General features: G+C 43.9%; 2 protein-coding genes across 9 annotated transcripts in view; one reads left to right on the forward strand and one right to left on the reverse strand.

The window, feature by feature from the left end:
• The window catches only part of usp34 (ubiquitin specific peptidase 34), a 58363-nt gene extending 50761 nt beyond the window's left edge, over positions 1-7602 (forward strand). For both annotated transcript variants that reach the window (XM_071503622.1, XM_071503624.1), the window contains exons 65-78: positions 275-579; positions 862-1191; positions 1625-1782; positions 1867-1945; positions 2427-2553; positions 2678-2785; positions 3209-3313; positions 3578-3702; positions 4048-4171; positions 4328-4407; positions 4499-4639; positions 4808-4948; positions 5034-5190; positions 6052-7602. In XM_071503622.1, the coding sequence (XP_071359723.1) occupies positions 275-579; positions 862-1191; positions 1625-1782; positions 1867-1945; positions 2427-2553; positions 2678-2785; positions 3209-3313; positions 3578-3702; positions 4048-4171; positions 4328-4407; positions 4499-4639; positions 4808-4948; positions 5034-5190; positions 6052-6809 (2738 nt within the window). In that variant the 3' untranslated portion in view covers positions 6810-7602. The remainder of the gene's footprint in view (positions 1-274; positions 580-861; positions 1192-1624; positions 1783-1866; positions 1946-2426; positions 2554-2677; positions 2786-3208; positions 3314-3577; positions 3703-4047; positions 4172-4327; positions 4408-4498; positions 4640-4807; positions 4949-5033; positions 5191-6051) is intronic.
• Positions 7603-8116: 514 nt separating this feature from the next.
• LOC139635998 (protocadherin Fat 4) overlaps positions 8117-15844 on the reverse strand; it is a 77464-nt gene continuing 69736 nt past the window's right edge. For all 7 annotated transcript variants that reach the window (XM_071503630.1, XM_071503632.1, XM_071503627.1 and 4 more), the window contains 9 exons: positions 14963-15270; positions 14300-14410; positions 12827-13018; positions 12352-12449; positions 12117-12272; positions 10866-11051; positions 9670-9744; positions 9537-9573; positions 8117-9470 (listed from right to left, as the gene is read on the reverse strand). In XM_071503630.1, the coding sequence (XP_071359731.1) occupies positions 9354-9470; positions 9537-9573; positions 9670-9744; positions 10866-11051; positions 12117-12272; positions 12352-12449; positions 12827-13018; positions 14300-14410; positions 14963-15270 (1280 nt within the window). In that variant the 3' untranslated portion in view covers positions 8117-9353. The remainder of the gene's footprint in view (positions 9471-9536; positions 9574-9669; positions 9745-10865; positions 11052-12116; positions 12273-12351; positions 12450-12826; positions 13019-14299; positions 14411-14962; positions 15271-15844) is intronic.

Genomic DNA, 15844 nt, shown 5'->3' on the forward strand with positions numbered 1-15844 from the left:
TTCAGCTTCACTTTGTTCACTTCAGTTCAGATGAATTGAAGAAAAAAGAGCAAAAATAAAAGATGAATAAAAGTAAATATTTACTGATCATTAAACCGACCATCAGGTTGGATCCTAATGGAGATAAAGTTTTAAAATAAAGTCTTATTTAAACAGATGATTATAATAAATAAGAACCACCAAATGTTCTGTGGTTCCTTCCTGGTCCTGGTCCTGATCCTGGTCCTGATCCTGATCCTGATCCTGATCCTGTCTGACTCTGTGTCTCTTCCAGCCGCGGCGTACCTCCTCGTCTCCCTCATCCCCAGCAACTCCTTCCGCCAGATGTTCCGCTCCACGCGCTCCCTTCACCTGCCGACTCGAGAGCTGCCGCTGTCGCCCGACACCACCGTGGTCCTGCACCAGGTCTACAACCTGCTGCTGGGGCTGCTGGGACGCGCCAAGCTGTACGTGGACGCCAGCGTTCACGGCACCACCAAGCTGGTGCAGTACTTCAGCTTCATGACCTACTGCCTCATCTCCAAGACGGAGAAGCTCATGTTCTCCGGGTACTTCATGGACCTCTGGAACCTCTTCCAGGTACATTTGTTTCTCATCAGCTTCTCAGGTGGATCTTATTCTTCTGCCTCATTATTTTCTTCATGTTTATACCTGAACGTTTAGTCAGTTAATTAAAAGACATTTTTGAGGAAAATGCCAAAGATTTGCGTTGTAACCTGAACATTTCTTACTGTTGGTCGGACTGAAGTCAGGAGCAGATGTACCCTCAGGCTCTGGGAGACGATCACTATAAAATATTTAGAAAGTACTTCCTGCTCTGAGGCTGTTGTCATGCTGACTGGTTCCTCCCTCTGTCCTCAGCCCAAACTGTCGGAGCCGGCCATCGCCACCAACCACAACAAGCAGGCGCTGCTGTCCTTCTGGTACAACGTGTGCGTGGACTGTCCGGAGAACGTGCGGCTGGTGGTGCAGAACCCCGTGGTGACCAAGAACATCGCCTTCAACTACATCCTGGCCGACCACGACGACCAGGAGGTGGTGCTCTTCAACCGCGGCATGCTGCCCGCCTACTACGGCATTCTGCGCATGTGCTGCGAGCAGTCCCCCGCCTTCACCCGCCAGCTCGCCTCCCACCAGAACATCCAGTGGGCCTTCAAGAACCTGACGCCGCACGCCAGCCAGTACCCCGGGGTGGGTGCAGAGTCTGGTTTCAGACACCGCAGGGTGCTGATGATGTGGCCCGGCTTGATTGGTTGTTTTATTTCTGTGCCGAGCTGTAGATTTTTACTTACCGGAGATTATTTCACAGCTCAGAATAATTTTGTTTCCTCCAATAATTTTATTCACAGGATAATGTGTTGATATGTGTTGATGTATTTTCTGAAGGAAGCTTCACAACAGAACATGAGACTAAACATTAAACAAAAGAAATCAAAGTAGAAAATCTTACAATTACAAACTTGCACAAAAAAAATCACAGACAAATGGATTCAAGTATGTAACATAGGTGTGTGTGTGTGTGTGTGCGTGTGCGTGTGCGTGTGCGTGTGCGTGTGCGTGTGCGTGTGCGTGTGCGTGTGCGTGTGCGTGTGCGTGTGTGTGCGCGCGCGCGCACACCCTGCAGGCGGTGGAGGAGCTGTTCAACCTGATGCAGCTGTTCGTGGCGCAGCGCGCCGACATGAGAGAAGAAGAAGTGGAGGATGTGAAACAGTTTAAGAAAACCACCATCAGCTGCTACCTGCGCTGCCTGGACGGACGTTCCTGCTGGACCACGCTCATCAGGTCAGCACACACACACACATATATAACAACATGTATGATAGGTGATGTGGTGATGGTGTAACGCTGGTTCTGTTGCTCCGTCAGTGCCTTCAGAGTTCTGCTGGAGAACGATGAGGACCGACTGCTGGTGGTCTTCAACAGAGGCCTCATCCTCATGACTGAAGTAGGTCCAGGATCCAGATCAGGATCTGACCATTAAACACTGAGACACACACGCACGCACACACACACACACACACACACACACACACACACACACACACAGACTTTATGTTCCAGGTGTTTCAATGTATTGATGTTAAATTATTATTGGAGGCTTTAAAACTCATGGATTTTTTAATCATTAACGTTCATTACAAACTAAAATCAGTGTGTTTACAAACGTACAGAAGCCCAGGGAGACAAGTGAACATCATCATTTTCTGGGAAGTTTTTTTCTTTCTGCCCAGAAAAAAAAAAAAAAAACTTAATGATCCTGGCCAAAAAAAACATGTACAAGCTTGTAGAGAAGCATACGACAATCTGAGGTGTCAAACAAACACTGGTGAAACTCAGAGATCGACAGGTAATAACTTCACCTGGATAATTAGTGTGATAAGGAACTAGCTGCTCTCTAAGCTCCGCCCCCCGTCTGTCCCCCGCAGTCCTTCAACACCCTGCACATGATGTACCACGAGGCCACGGCATGCCACGTCACCGGAGACCTGGTGGAGCTGCTCTCCATCTTCCTGTCTGTCCTCAAAGCCACGCGGCCGTACCTGCAGCGCAAAGGTCAGACCCCCGGCCCCCTGACCCTGAGCGGGTCTGACAGTCAGACACACACAGTTCATTATTATCATTAATTATTAAGAATCAGTTTGTTCTGAGCAGATGTTTCCTCTGTCTCCTCATCCAGATGTGAAGCAGGCTCTGATCCAGTGGCAGGAGAGAATCGACTTCGCCCACAAGCTGCTCACCCTCCTCAACTCCTACAGCCCCCCCGAGCTCCGCAACGCCTGCCTGGGTAACCACCCCCCAGCCCCCACCCCGACCCCCCCTCCCCAAAGACTCAAGTCTTTACACTGGTCGTGTTCTTCTCTGACAGAACGCTGCCACCTGCTGGCTGCCAGCTGAGCCCTGTAGTCTTTCTATTCTCCTACACAAAGCAGCTGCAGAAAGCTCTGCCTCAGCTGTGCTCCAGCTGTGCTCCAGCTGTGCTCCAGCTGTGCTCCAGCTGTGCTCCAGCTGTGGCCCAGCTGCTTTGTGTAGGAGAATAGAAAGACTACAGGCTCAGGGACGTGAAAGCACAGCCAGTGTTTGTTACCACAGTGAATCAGTGTGTGATGTTTGCTGAGGCTGTAACCGAGGCGACAGATGACGAGCAGGTTCCTCTGACTGATGAAGGTGTGAGGATGACGAACTGACCTGTTTGTTGTGCTTCCTGCAGACGTGCTGAAGGAGCTGGTTCTGCTGAGTCCACACGACTTCCTGCACACGCTGGTTCCCTTCCTGCAGCACAACCACTGCACCTACCACCACAGCAACATCCCCAGTGAGTCTCCTCCTCCTCCTCCTCCTCCTCCTCCTCCTCACTCCGCCCTTCATCACCTGCACAGCTTCATTTCAATCATCCAAGTCTCTTTGAATCTATTTCCTGTTTATTTCCTGTGTTTGAATCAGTTTGTCACTTTTAACACAGCAAATCAACTAGAATCTTGTTTTAGTCTCAGGTTAAATGGTGTGTGTGTGTGTGTGTGTGTGTGTGTGTGTGTGTGTGTGTGTGTGTGTGTGTGTGTGTGTGTGTGTGTGTCCACAGTGTCGTTCGGCCCCTACCTGCCCTGCAGAGAGAACATCAAGCTGATGGGAGCTAAAAACAACATCCGACCTCCGAGACCGGAGCTCAACATGTGTCTCCTGCCCTCCATGGTGGAGAGCAGCAAGGTGCGTTCACCTGTCACATCTGTCTCACATCTGGTTCACACCTTAACTAATTAGTTAAATGAATCAGCAGCTATTTTGATCGATTGATTGAATTGATTAAGGGTTTGAGTCATTTTTCTGCTGTTTGTAAACTGAAGCTGTTTGTGCTTTAGCTGTTGGTCAGAGAAAATGATCAATCTGAAGGCATCACCATGGAAACGGGGAGAAGCATCTTTATCATTTTATAGACAGAACCATTAATCAATAAAACCTGTGTGTGTGTGTGTGTGTGTGTGTGTGTGTGTGTGTGTGTGTGTGTGTGTGTGTGTGTGTGTGTGTGTGTGTGTGTGTGTGTGTGTGTGTCAGGGTAAGGACGAGGTCTACGACCGGATGCTGCTGGATTACTTCCTGTCCTACCACCAGTTCATCCACCTGCTGTGCCGCGTTGCCATCAACTGCGAAAAATTCACCGACACACTCGTCAAACTGAGTATGTGCAGTGTGTGTGTGAATCTTAAACACTGATTATAAAAAAGTGAGAATAAAGGAGGAGGCAGAAATGAATAAGATAAACCAACACTGGGACTTTGAGTAAACGGTTTTGATCTGGATCAGATGTTCTCTCGTTAACCCTGCTCTCTGTCAGGTGTGCTGATCGCGTACGAGGGACTTCCTCTCCACCTCGCTCTCTTCCCCAAGCTGTGGACGGAGCTCTGTCAGTCACAGGTGCAGTGCGTCTCTTCTGGTTTGACTGGTTTTCATCGATTGTTCCCAGTGTAACAGCTGGACTCACTCGTCCCTGTCCCTGCTCTTTCAGTCTGTTCTGGCGAAGACGTGTGTGAAGCTGCTGTGTGAGGATCCGGCCTTCAGCGAGTACATGAAGTGCATCCTGATGGACGAGAGGATGTTCCTCAACAACAACGTGGCGTACTCCTTCCTCACCTGCTTCCTGCACAAGGTCCCGCCCCCTTCCTTTTACCGTCACTCAAACATCAGATTCTCCTCAAGTTCTTCATGTTAAAGCCTGTGTGTGTGTGTGTGTGTGTGTGTGTGTGTGTGTGTGTGTGTGTGTGTGTGTGTGTGTGTGTGTGTGTGTGTGTGTGTGTGTGTGTGTGTGTGTGTGTAGGTCCAGGTGTTGTCCGGTCCCAGCTGCTCTAACCTGATTGGTGTTTTGGTGACGAACCTGCTGAGTGAACAGAGCAGCCTGCAGCCGGAGCTGGCAGCTCACCGCCTGGAGCTCAGCAAGACCAGCGGCCTGCTCAACGCCGTACGCACACGCGCACACACACACACACACAGAGCTCATCCTCTCCAGTTGTCTTCACTCTTGTCTGTGTGTCTGTCCCCATCAGGACCTGAGGGCCCTGGTGTTGCTGCTCTCCGTCCAGCCGCCTCAGGCCGTTGACCCCGCCCTCAGCCCCGCCCTGCAGGAGCTGCTGGGTCGCTGCCGTGTTTGTGTTCAGCAGCGCAGCGCTCTGGAGCTGGAGGCCAAGGACCACAAGGCCAAAGGTACAACACACACACACAGTTGTGGCCCCTCGTAGACCATGAAGGCCGAGCTGAAGTGAGACGCTCTGGTCTCCAGAGAATTTTCTCTTTGTGTCATCAGCTGTTTTAACAGTTGTGTCGTTTCTAGGATTACACGGCTCTTCTGTGTCTCCGTAGCAACACAACACTTCTGTTGTGATTTATCAAAAACCAGCAGCTCCTGTCATTTGCATCTGACACTTGCTGTTAATTCTATGTTAACTGTTATCAATGAGAGCAACTCTGTGGAATCTGGATTCAGCATCTTCTTACCCCAGATCCAGATCATAGTCTGGGTCAATATTGACCCAGACTATGATCTGGATCTGCACCAAACTACAAACACCAGAAACTTTTTTTTATTTTAACATCCAGATCCAAAAGTTATTTTCTCAGGGGCTCACCTGGTAGAGTACGTACCATTAAGGCTTAGTCCTAACTGCAGCGGCCCGGGGTTCGAGTCCGACCCGCGGCCCTTTGCTGTACCCCCCCTCTCTCCCCAGCTTTCATGTCTTTCTCACTGTACCTACAAAATAAAGGCATAAAAAGCCCGAAAAAAGTTATTTTCTCAGAAACTGATGTAAATGTTTCGTAATGTTGAGGAAAGAGATTAAAAAAAAAAAAAAAAAAAAAAAAAAAATCCTGGACCCTCCAGGTTTGGTGCAGATTGTTTCAGTATTTTCCATATAAGGAGGTGGAGTTCTGTAGCTTCATGGTCATTTCTGTGTGTGTGTGTGTGTGTGTGTGTGTGTGTGTGTGTGTGTGTGTGTGTGTGTGTGTGTGTGTGTGTGTGTGTGTGTGTGTGTGTGTGTGTGTGTGTGTGTGTGTGTGTGTGTGTGTCAGCTGAGGACGAAGGAGCGACCCCGGTGAAGCGGCGGAGGGTGAGCAGTGATGACGACAGAGCCGGTGACGCGGCGGCTACACTCTGCGTGGCCTCCACCTCCTCCTCTTCCTCCTCCTCCTCCTCCTCCTCCGCTCTCCCGCCCTGCACAGAGCCGAAGCCCGACCACCAGGAGGCGCTGACGCCCACCAGCACGTCAGACACAGAGACTCGAGACTCCTCCTCGCTGATCGACCCGGGCACTGAGCAGGACCCGCCCTCTCCTGACCCCACCCCCGCCTCCTCTGGAAACCTGGACTCCTCCCCGAAAGAGGAGAAGATGGAGGCTTCTTCATCATCCTCCTCCTCGTTCTCCTCCTCTTCCTCCCTGCTGCAGGAGGCGGGGGAGGGGTTTGTTCAGGGGGAGGAGCCTGAGCCGCCACGACAGGTGGCGACAGGTGAAGAGGAAGATGCGGAGCAGCGGGAGGGGAGGAGGGGGGAGGCGGTGGCTTGCTCCTCAGAGGAGGTGAAGGAGGAGAAGGAGGCGGGCTCTAAGACCAGCAGCAGCTCAGCCCCACCCCTCTCAGAGGACGCCGCCTTCCCATCAGCCCTTGGGTTGGTGGGGGAGGGGCCAGAGGGCTGTGGTGGCCACACCCCCTCCTCCCAGGTGTTCCCAGGCATTGGCCCCCCACCTGACATGCTGGACACGCTGTACAGGACGGTGGAAGCCACCATCGCCATAGTTACCAAACTGTCCGTTAAAGGCCCACCCTCTTCATGACATCATCAACTCAAACCGCCATGAGATCTCTAACAGAAACTTTTTCTTTTCCTTTTTAAAATTTTTTTTTTTTCTCTTTTTGAAAATCTGAATTCTGCTCAGAGGAAAAAACGTTTTCCTGTTTTTCGGTTTCTTCTTCTTCTGCTGTTTGTGTGCTGCTGTTCGTTGCCTTCTGCTGATGTTCAGTCGGTCGGTTTTTCCGGCTTCAGTGGCGCTCGCCGTGTCGTTTCGCTCTCTTAAACTCCGACTCCACGCACAGCCGACCCCCCCGTTTGACAAATAAATGAGAGAAAAAACAGAAAAAGTCGTACAAGCTATAGCACATTTTTTTCAAAGGGCAAAAAAAAGTTTTTGTTATGTTGTTTTTTTGTGTGTGTGTGTGTTTTATACTGATTTGAATTTGTTTTGGAAAGTGATTTTATTTGAGGTTTGCTGTAACGGGGAAAGGTTTACAGAACTTTTGTCTCCTCTGTATGTAATTTAATTTTATTGCATTTTTACTGTGTATGAAAATGGTCGTCCTCTGTGCCAGTTTTGTACTTTATGAACGAGGCAAAAGAAAGTTGCCTTGACTTTTCTGTGGTTTAATTATCCAGAAACGAAGTTTACCTGTAAATTAAGAGAACCACAAGAAACTTGATTCTGTAAAGAATCCTCTCTAGTCATTGCCTGAAGGTGTATATGAAAACTATATAAATATATATATAAATATCTTTATATATATATGAATATATAAAAGCGGTGCTTTATTTGACTGTGGTTGAAATAAAGCCCCCATGTTGGACCAGCTGGAGCTTTTATTTTCTTTACTGAAGTACATTCCATAATCTATTGTTTATTTTCGCTTCTTCTGCTGTGTTCTGATTCTCTTATGATTTTATTTTAATAGAGAATAAATTAATAAAAACAGTTTTAATATGAAGAATTATGAACCGAAACCCATGTGGAGCTGTGAGGTTTTTTTTTTCTTTCCCTCTGCTCAGAAAAACACAAGCTGTGGACTTTTTTTCAGGATCCAGTGGAGACGAACAGGAAGCTCAGTGTGAACAGTTTGTAAGTACAGTGTCATGTTTTTTCTTTTTAATGTGAAAATGTTGAGGAACTAGTTTTACAGTTTTTCCAACATTTCTGCTAAACTGGAAATGAACAGATGAACAACATCTGCCTCTGAGCTACTATAAATACTTCTAATGTAAATTGATTTAAAAGAAAATACAGAAACAAAAGTGTAACTTTGACGTCTGAGGAAGGTGAAATGAAAAAATATTTGACAGATACCAAAGCAGATGAAGGAAAATCAAACAAGCTCTGACGACACCACTGGTTTATTTGCTTTTTATAATAAATGTTCCGCAGGTCACAACCAGTGAAACCCCGGTTTCATCACTAGTTATTACATGAGGCAGGATTGACTGAAAAAAAAAAACATGCCACATCCAGAACTGTTTTCATACTTTGCAAATCACAAATGAAATAAAATAACAAATCGATACAGTTCATATGCATTTTATTACATTAAAGGGCTTTTCTCAGTTCAGAGCTGTGGTGATATTTGTAAAGTGCATTAAAGAGGAAAAACAAAACAGTTCTGACTTTTGATTTCTGTTCAACTATAAATATCACAAAGTAGAAGCAGACTGTAAAATTACCCATAATGCAAAATATTCAAAAGATTGATAATTAAACTTAACATCTGACATTTGATTTTTGTTTAAAGTGACACAAACATGTTTGTTCAAAAAAAATCTCATCTTCTCATTATTTAGTCTCCATAACTTAAAACAAGCCAAAAAAAGGAGAAATCTGGCAGCTAAGTGTCTCAATTAAATCTGCTTGTTTAAGAAATATTTTAAATGAAAGCCCTGGTGAGGAAAAACTAAACAGCAGCAGCTGATTTCAGGGAATAAAACAGGTTTAAGTTGAGAAAGTAAAAGCTCTGGAGTCTGGAGGCGCTCACCTGATGCACTGAATTCACATTTAACTAATGTGTGGATGAATGAATGTTATCATTTATATGCAGAATATAAACATTTAATAAAATGTTTATAACAGTATAATGTAGTTATAAGCAGATCTAGTATAGAAGTATTAATGTATTTGTCAACAACTCACAACAGATAATGAAGATGACACATAATGTAATAATAAAAAATGTTTCAATTGTATATTAATAAGTAATTTCTGTTTCTAACTACACTCCTGCTTAGAAATGTTATATTGGGGGACTTAAAGTTACGTGTTGCTTTTTAAAAATAGATAATTAAACTCTCTTTTTAATAAATAATACATTTTAAATTTAAATTGCAAATTAAAACATCAGATTCAATTTTTAAAGTTTTTGCTGATGTTGCTGCTGTTGTCAGTATCTGAGCCAGATCCCTGATTCACATCCTGCAGAAAACCATCAGCCAATAAACATGGATGTTAACGACGCAATATTGAATTTTTTTACAGTGAGTGCTGTTGAGAAGCTCTGATTGGTCAGTTGTGTCTACTTTAAAGTTCAGTTAGATTTATTGTTGACTGAAAGCTGCCGTGTTCAGGTCAGAGAGCAGAAGTGCGGCTTTCGTTACTGTCGCTGTCCGTGTTCACCGTCCAGTCGCCGTCTGTCCGTCTGTCCCGCTGAGCCGTGTCTCTGTCCTCTCCTGACCACGTCCGTCCCTGTGACACAACATGTTAATATTTCATTGAAACACTTTGACTGTGATCAGAGTGGTTTGTTTTTACCTGTTGAGGAGTTTCAGAAATGGCTGGAGCCCAGGTCCTGAAACAGATTTACAACAGATTTACATTAAAAAAAATTTTAAAAACCCCTCAAGCAGAACTGTGATGAAGATTCAGTGTTTTTAACATAACTTACTTGTAACCTTCAGAATTTCTGTCGATGTCAAAACTCTCTTTGTCAGAATCCTGATGATTCTCCTTCCTCTTAAACCTGAGAGGTGAAACATTTAATGACTCCTTTAATTATAACTTTACTTAACCCTGAAAAAGCTGCTTTGAAACTACACATGAAAAAAGTTTCAGGACGTTTCCTGTCAACAAGTCGTTTTACTGGTGGTTTACATGTATCACATGGGACTTTTGTGAAGCCAGATGATCCTCGATTAGTGTCCAGCTTTACTCAGAGACTCTTAAATATCCAAACATTTATATTATTTCTTCTTTGTTTCTGTTGATCTAGTCACTTTATTTCTGCAGTGATTCCTGTTTTAATAAAGTCAAAGTTCTCAAAGTTCTTTCTGTAAGTTCAAAGTCTAATTATACATTTTTGATGGTAGAAGAAAAAGTCATTGTCAATAAAATGATTAAAATAAAGTGATTTTATTCAGGCCCCATTTATCAAACTGTGAAAAGTAAAATTTTGGACTTGAGTAAAAATCTCTCACTTTAACTCAAACTTAATTTCTGTTATAAGTGCAGATCCTCAGTGACTGCAGTGCAGAAACCCATCAGTGTTTTCTGTCTGTTAGTGATAATAATAATAATGAGAATATTAATAATAATAATGATTTAATCCAATGGCTGAGGCAGTAGAACTAAGAATAAAGTAGTTACAGGACTTTATCTTTTCTTTTGTCATTTATCTGCTGCCAACAAACAAACAAACAAACGTAGCAGAACTTCTTGGTATTTAAACCCTATTTATATAATCAAATGTATGTAATTGTTGTTAATTTTAAGTTAATCATTTAAATGTTAATTATTCCTGGATATTAAAAAGGTTAACTTTAAAAAATGTATATATGTATGTATTTATATTTCTAATCAATTAAAAGTGTTGCAGACATTTACAACAACAACGTACAATGTGACAGGATGTCGCAGGCTGATCTGTCGCTCTGATTGGTTCTTCCCTCACACAGGAGGGGCTCACTGGAGAAATGTGTCTTATTGCTCCAACTCAAACGTTTGACATTTCTCTGAAGCTTTAGTGTCATTTTTAATAGTTTGATAAACTCAGACTCAGATTTTGATCATGACAGTTTTTGAGATGAAAGTTAAAACACTGATGCTGTAAAGTTTTGGTGTGAAGTGGGTAAGATGAAGACTCACTTGATAATAAAGGCAACAGCAACGATCAATCCCACGATGCTCAGGGCCAGCAGGACGCCCATGGCGATGATAACGACGTGGTTGGAGGCGGAGCCTTGAGGATTCAGCTCTACATCGAAATGAAGCCCCTCCCCAAACACTTTAGCCAGCTCTGCCGCCACAGCAGCTGATTGGCTCTGCAGTTTCCTGGTGATCAGACAGAGGTCACAGGTCAAAGGTCAGAGAGGTGCAGAGACACAAGAGGCTGCAGGTTTGATTTTTCTGAATGTTGGTTTTTATTTTCTGTTTGACAAATAAGCAAAAGGACGTTTGTTTGACTTAAAATGTTTAAATAAGGATTTTGAAATATTCTCAGGATCGCAGAGGTTAAATATTACGTTATAAATTAGGCTAAAGTCAATATTTCAGAATGATATTAATCTGTTTTTCCATCCATGTTATCAGCTGCAGCTCCACTGACACGTTCGTTCATCAGTCTGAGGCCCCACACACAGTCTATCAGCTCCATATTAACTCTTCTTCTGTGGTTTCCATCAGAAGATATATCTGTGGTTTTAGGAACCAAAAACCATCTCAGTGTAGTTTTACATCTCCTCTCTCAGGCTTCTCTCTGCAGCTCTAGTAACAACAGACCAGTCAGCCAATCAGAAGAGAGGGTCTGAGCCTCTCTACTGATTGGCTGACTGTTTTCTGAATGATCGAATAAAAATAGAGCAAATTTCAGGTAAACAGTCAGAGAAACCAAATCCTGCAAGGTTGGATGGTGGGTCCAGGTGGGCGGGGCTTGGGGCGTGCCTGCGGGTGGTGACTGCTTTGTTGTGACATCACAAAGTTCCAGAAGTCCTGACGGCTGGTTTTAAGGCTCAGTTTCTGAATACAGGCTGTGTGCATTTCTCTGTGGACTGAGGCTTTGATACTTTCACAGTATTAATATAGAACCTAGACCTGCTTTAGAATCACAAACACATGGACATCTACCTTTAGACTGGATGGAGCTTTAAATGTCAACAACATGAAAACCAATAAAAATAACATTTTAAGTTTGATGATCTACTGGCTGACAGAAAATTAATTAGCAACAATTCTAGTTATATATTAATTATTATGAAGTATTTTATAAAACTAAAACTACCAACCATCCTGTGGTACCATATGTGTATACTGAGTATAAATAAGTACAATGACATTACGTGTACAACTATGAAAAGCTACTTTTGGGTAATTTCATATCGTTAAAAAGGAGTCTCTTACTTTGAGACCTCCTCAGAGGAAATGACCTCCTCTCTATCTGCAGCGATGAAGCTGACCATAGTCTTCACATCCGCTCTCAGTGCTCTGGACTCTGTGGACCCCCCGTTCCACACCTCGATGATCTCCACGGTCCAGCCCAGAGCTGAGCCTAAAGACCTGAGAGAGGAAAAAAAAAGAATTACAACCACAAAAAGAGGAAGCAATAAATCACCAAACTGTGAGATCATAAACTCACTTCTCTAACTCTGGAAGTTTCCTCTCCACGACGTTGGCAGGCTGGTTGAGGGAGATGGTCACCACGTCTTCACTGTCTGCATCTCCCTGCACCACCACCTGGGGGCAGAAGAGAGCCGTGAGTGGTTCATAAATGGTTTTACATTTATTTATTTGTATTACCTATTTTTTTAAGTTAGTGAACAACAGAGCACATGAAACAGTAAGATAAGTGAATCCAATTAAATAAATACTGTGCAATAAATAACATTAAAATACAGAAAATGCATTTTAAGAATAAAATGATTCAATCTGACGTATTACAGTTTGTACAGTTTGTGCAGGATTTAAAGATCTTCATGTATGAAAACTAGTGTCATAATTTATGGACCTAAAAATATTATTTTCAAGGATCTTCTGTAATTATCTTTCTACTTCCTGTTTTATCTATTAAAGACAAAAATGACTGAACTGTTTCCCCCGTCCTCCACGCTCACCTCCACCCTGGCTGTAGTGTGAAGTCCTCGGGGGTCTGTGGCCTTCACCTCCACTGAAGCCGTCTCTCCAGCCAGACCTGCCACTGACACCACGTAGACCAGACCCGAGGACGGGTCCACGTCAAAGTAAGGGCTCTCCGCTGACAGACTGTAGTCCAGCTGACCCTCTTCACCAACATCAGGGTCTGTGGCCTGGAGGGAGGACAGACAGTGTCAGTCTGTTCACAGTGACACATTACAGCAAACTGTGAAAACAAACATTTTCAAACTTCCTGACGCGTGATGACAAAAATAAAACATTATCTGCTCATGTTATAATGTGTAAATCTCAGTAACACACATTTACATTTGAAGTGAATTAAACTTCTCTTTGGTCATCTGCTTGAAAAACTAAAAGATTGAAGTTTTTTTGATTTTCCTAAAGAACCAGTGAGTCTGAGTCTGATTTATTAAAAACACTTGGTTTCTGCAGATGGGACCAAATCACAGCACAGCTGCTGAATCTGTACCATGTTTCTCAGTGCAGGGCTTTCTGGGACTTGTAGTTCACCTCTCTACCTGCTTCTTCATTCATTCAGCCTTTATTTATGCCCTCATTCTAAATGATGTTGGAAGAAACTTCAAACACACAAAAATAATGAAAGAGAAAACAAAGCAGAGTTACAACAGTCTCACTGAGAGCACAGCAGTTTGTGACCATTGTTTGATATTAACCAACAGGTTCAGGTGTGTTTACTGTGGCACAGAAAGACCGTGGGTCCAGTTTCATCAGGAAGTGATCGGCACGCTGCTGTTAAGGGCTTCATAAAGACATCGAAACCAACGTCTGTCACGTCACTGTGGGAGTCGCCCACCAGAGCTTTCACACAACGTTACAAGAACTGTCATCAACTGAATGTACGACGTGTCTATCGATGACATCATCATAACCCAGGACGGAGACGGCCTCAGTTCTCCACTTCCTCTTATCTCTGTTCCTGTACAAAGATCCATCTCTACTGTCAGTCAGACATCAGCTGTTTCTGCTCCGAGACTCTCAGCGCTGTGTCTGTTCAGACCTGCGTCCACAGCACATGTTTTGTCCTGTTTGCATTCAGGACACATTTCAGATGAAACGTGCATGAAGTTCAGGGAGAATCGGCCTGAAGCCTTTGACCTTCTGAACTTTTTCGGTGCTGTTGCTCCCCCTCAGAGGCTCATGGGAAATGTTGGAAAGAGGTCAGGTAAAGTGTCTCTGATGGGAAAGACCGCCTCCTGACAATGTGACAAGTTCCACTGCTGCTCAGACACATTAACCACCTCACAGCTGTGTCAGGTCAAAGTCCAACATCTCCTGTTTATCACTGTGATCGTGCTCAGAGCAGATAAACAGCCTCTGACCTGCTGTTAAAGAGCAGTTCTCAAAACCCTCATGATGTTTCCAAATGGAAGCTAATGAAAACTGTGTGTGTGTGTGTGTGTGTGTGTGTTTACCTTGACGCGGGTCACAGAGGTTTTATAAGGAGCGATGCTGAAGACGGAGGCTTTATAAACCTCAGAGAGAAACTGTGGCGGCTCGTTCACGTCCTCCACCTGAACTCTGACCTAAGTGAAGGAGAAAAGAAGAAAACAGGTGAAGACACAGAGGAGGATCAGTTTTATACGACCTCCACCAGAGCAGGTTGTTCCTCAGCAGGAAACTGTGAACAGACGTCAATGACATTTTGGCAGAAAACTAGACTAATGCCAAGTCAGTCAGTCAGTCAAATGACTGATGAGCTGAAAAGAAAAAAGGACAAATCCCAATAACAAAGCTGACAATGAAATGCAATAAATAGAATTAAAAAGCTATAATCATAAAATAAAATTTGCATAATATTGTAAATATATTCCTCATATTTCATTATCGTTACGGTCAAGATTTCTTTTAGTTAAACAATGTGTTTAGATCTGAAAGTAATGGTGCCATAAAATACTTGAAAATATTCAGAAAATATGACCTAAACAATCAAATAATTTTTCCCAGGATTCCTTCGCTCAAGTAAAATCTATGAGGATCAAACCATCAGGAACTTTGCTGGGCTGTGTGTGTGTGTGTGTGTGTGTGTGTGTGTGTGTGTGTGTGTGTGATCAGACGGAATTTCTAACAGGTCGTACCACTGCAGTGGCTGATGTAGGGGGGGTCCTTGTGTCCACGGCCTCCACGTCCAGGATGTACCACTCCTGCTTCTCCTTGTCCAGCTGTGTTTTGGTCACAATGGCTCCACTGGCGTTGACAGAGAATAGGTCAGTGTGTGTTTTCAGAGCGTAGGCGACACTGTAAAGCTCACTTCCTGATGAGGCCCACACCCTCCCCACTACGACCCCCGCCGCCTGGTTCTCACGGAGGCTGAAGTTGTAAGAGGAGCTCTGGAAAGCGACACCCTCCACCAGACTGGCGACCCTCAGATTCACCTCGACAGGAACTGCAGGAAGACACAACAACACTGATACTGAACCGGGTGTTTCAGTGAAGTGTACTCGGTGCTGTAGAAGGTTCACAGCTCCAACAGTGAGGTCTTCAAATATAAATAATCTAATTTATTTAAAGTGTTTCAGCACAAAAACACAGAGGTGGAAAGTAACTAAGTACATTTATTCCATCACTGGAAAATACAAAACAGATTTATTTTTCTTCGTGCAGCTACAACATTACATGTTCCTGCATCAATAATGATAATATCATACAGTTGTGAATAATAATACAACATACTCTGCATAATGATTTTTTTTTAATATAATTTGCTGAAATGTCTCTGGTTTTATTGAAGTCTTGTTAAAGTTAAATTTTGAATTCACTGAATTCACATTTTCATATTGTGCAGCTTCTCCTTTGATTTAATGAATGAATCTGACTTCCACCACTTCTTTGTGAAATCTCACAACACTGATTAAATGATTTAATAAATGACTTTGCATCAAACCTTCACGTCGAAGTGAAAGTGCTGCTTCAGTGTGTGACACACAGACTGAGAGCAGGCTACACGGAGACTTGTCTCA

The sequence above is a fragment of the Trachinotus anak genome, unplaced genomic scaffold (assembly GCF_046630095.1).
Source record: "Trachinotus anak isolate AG129_WGS33_773 ecotype Australia unplaced genomic scaffold, CSIRO_AGI_Tana_v1 ptg000019l, whole genome shotgun sequence".
Classification (NCBI taxonomy): domain Eukaryota; kingdom Metazoa; phylum Chordata; class Actinopteri; order Carangiformes; family Carangidae; genus Trachinotus; species Trachinotus anak.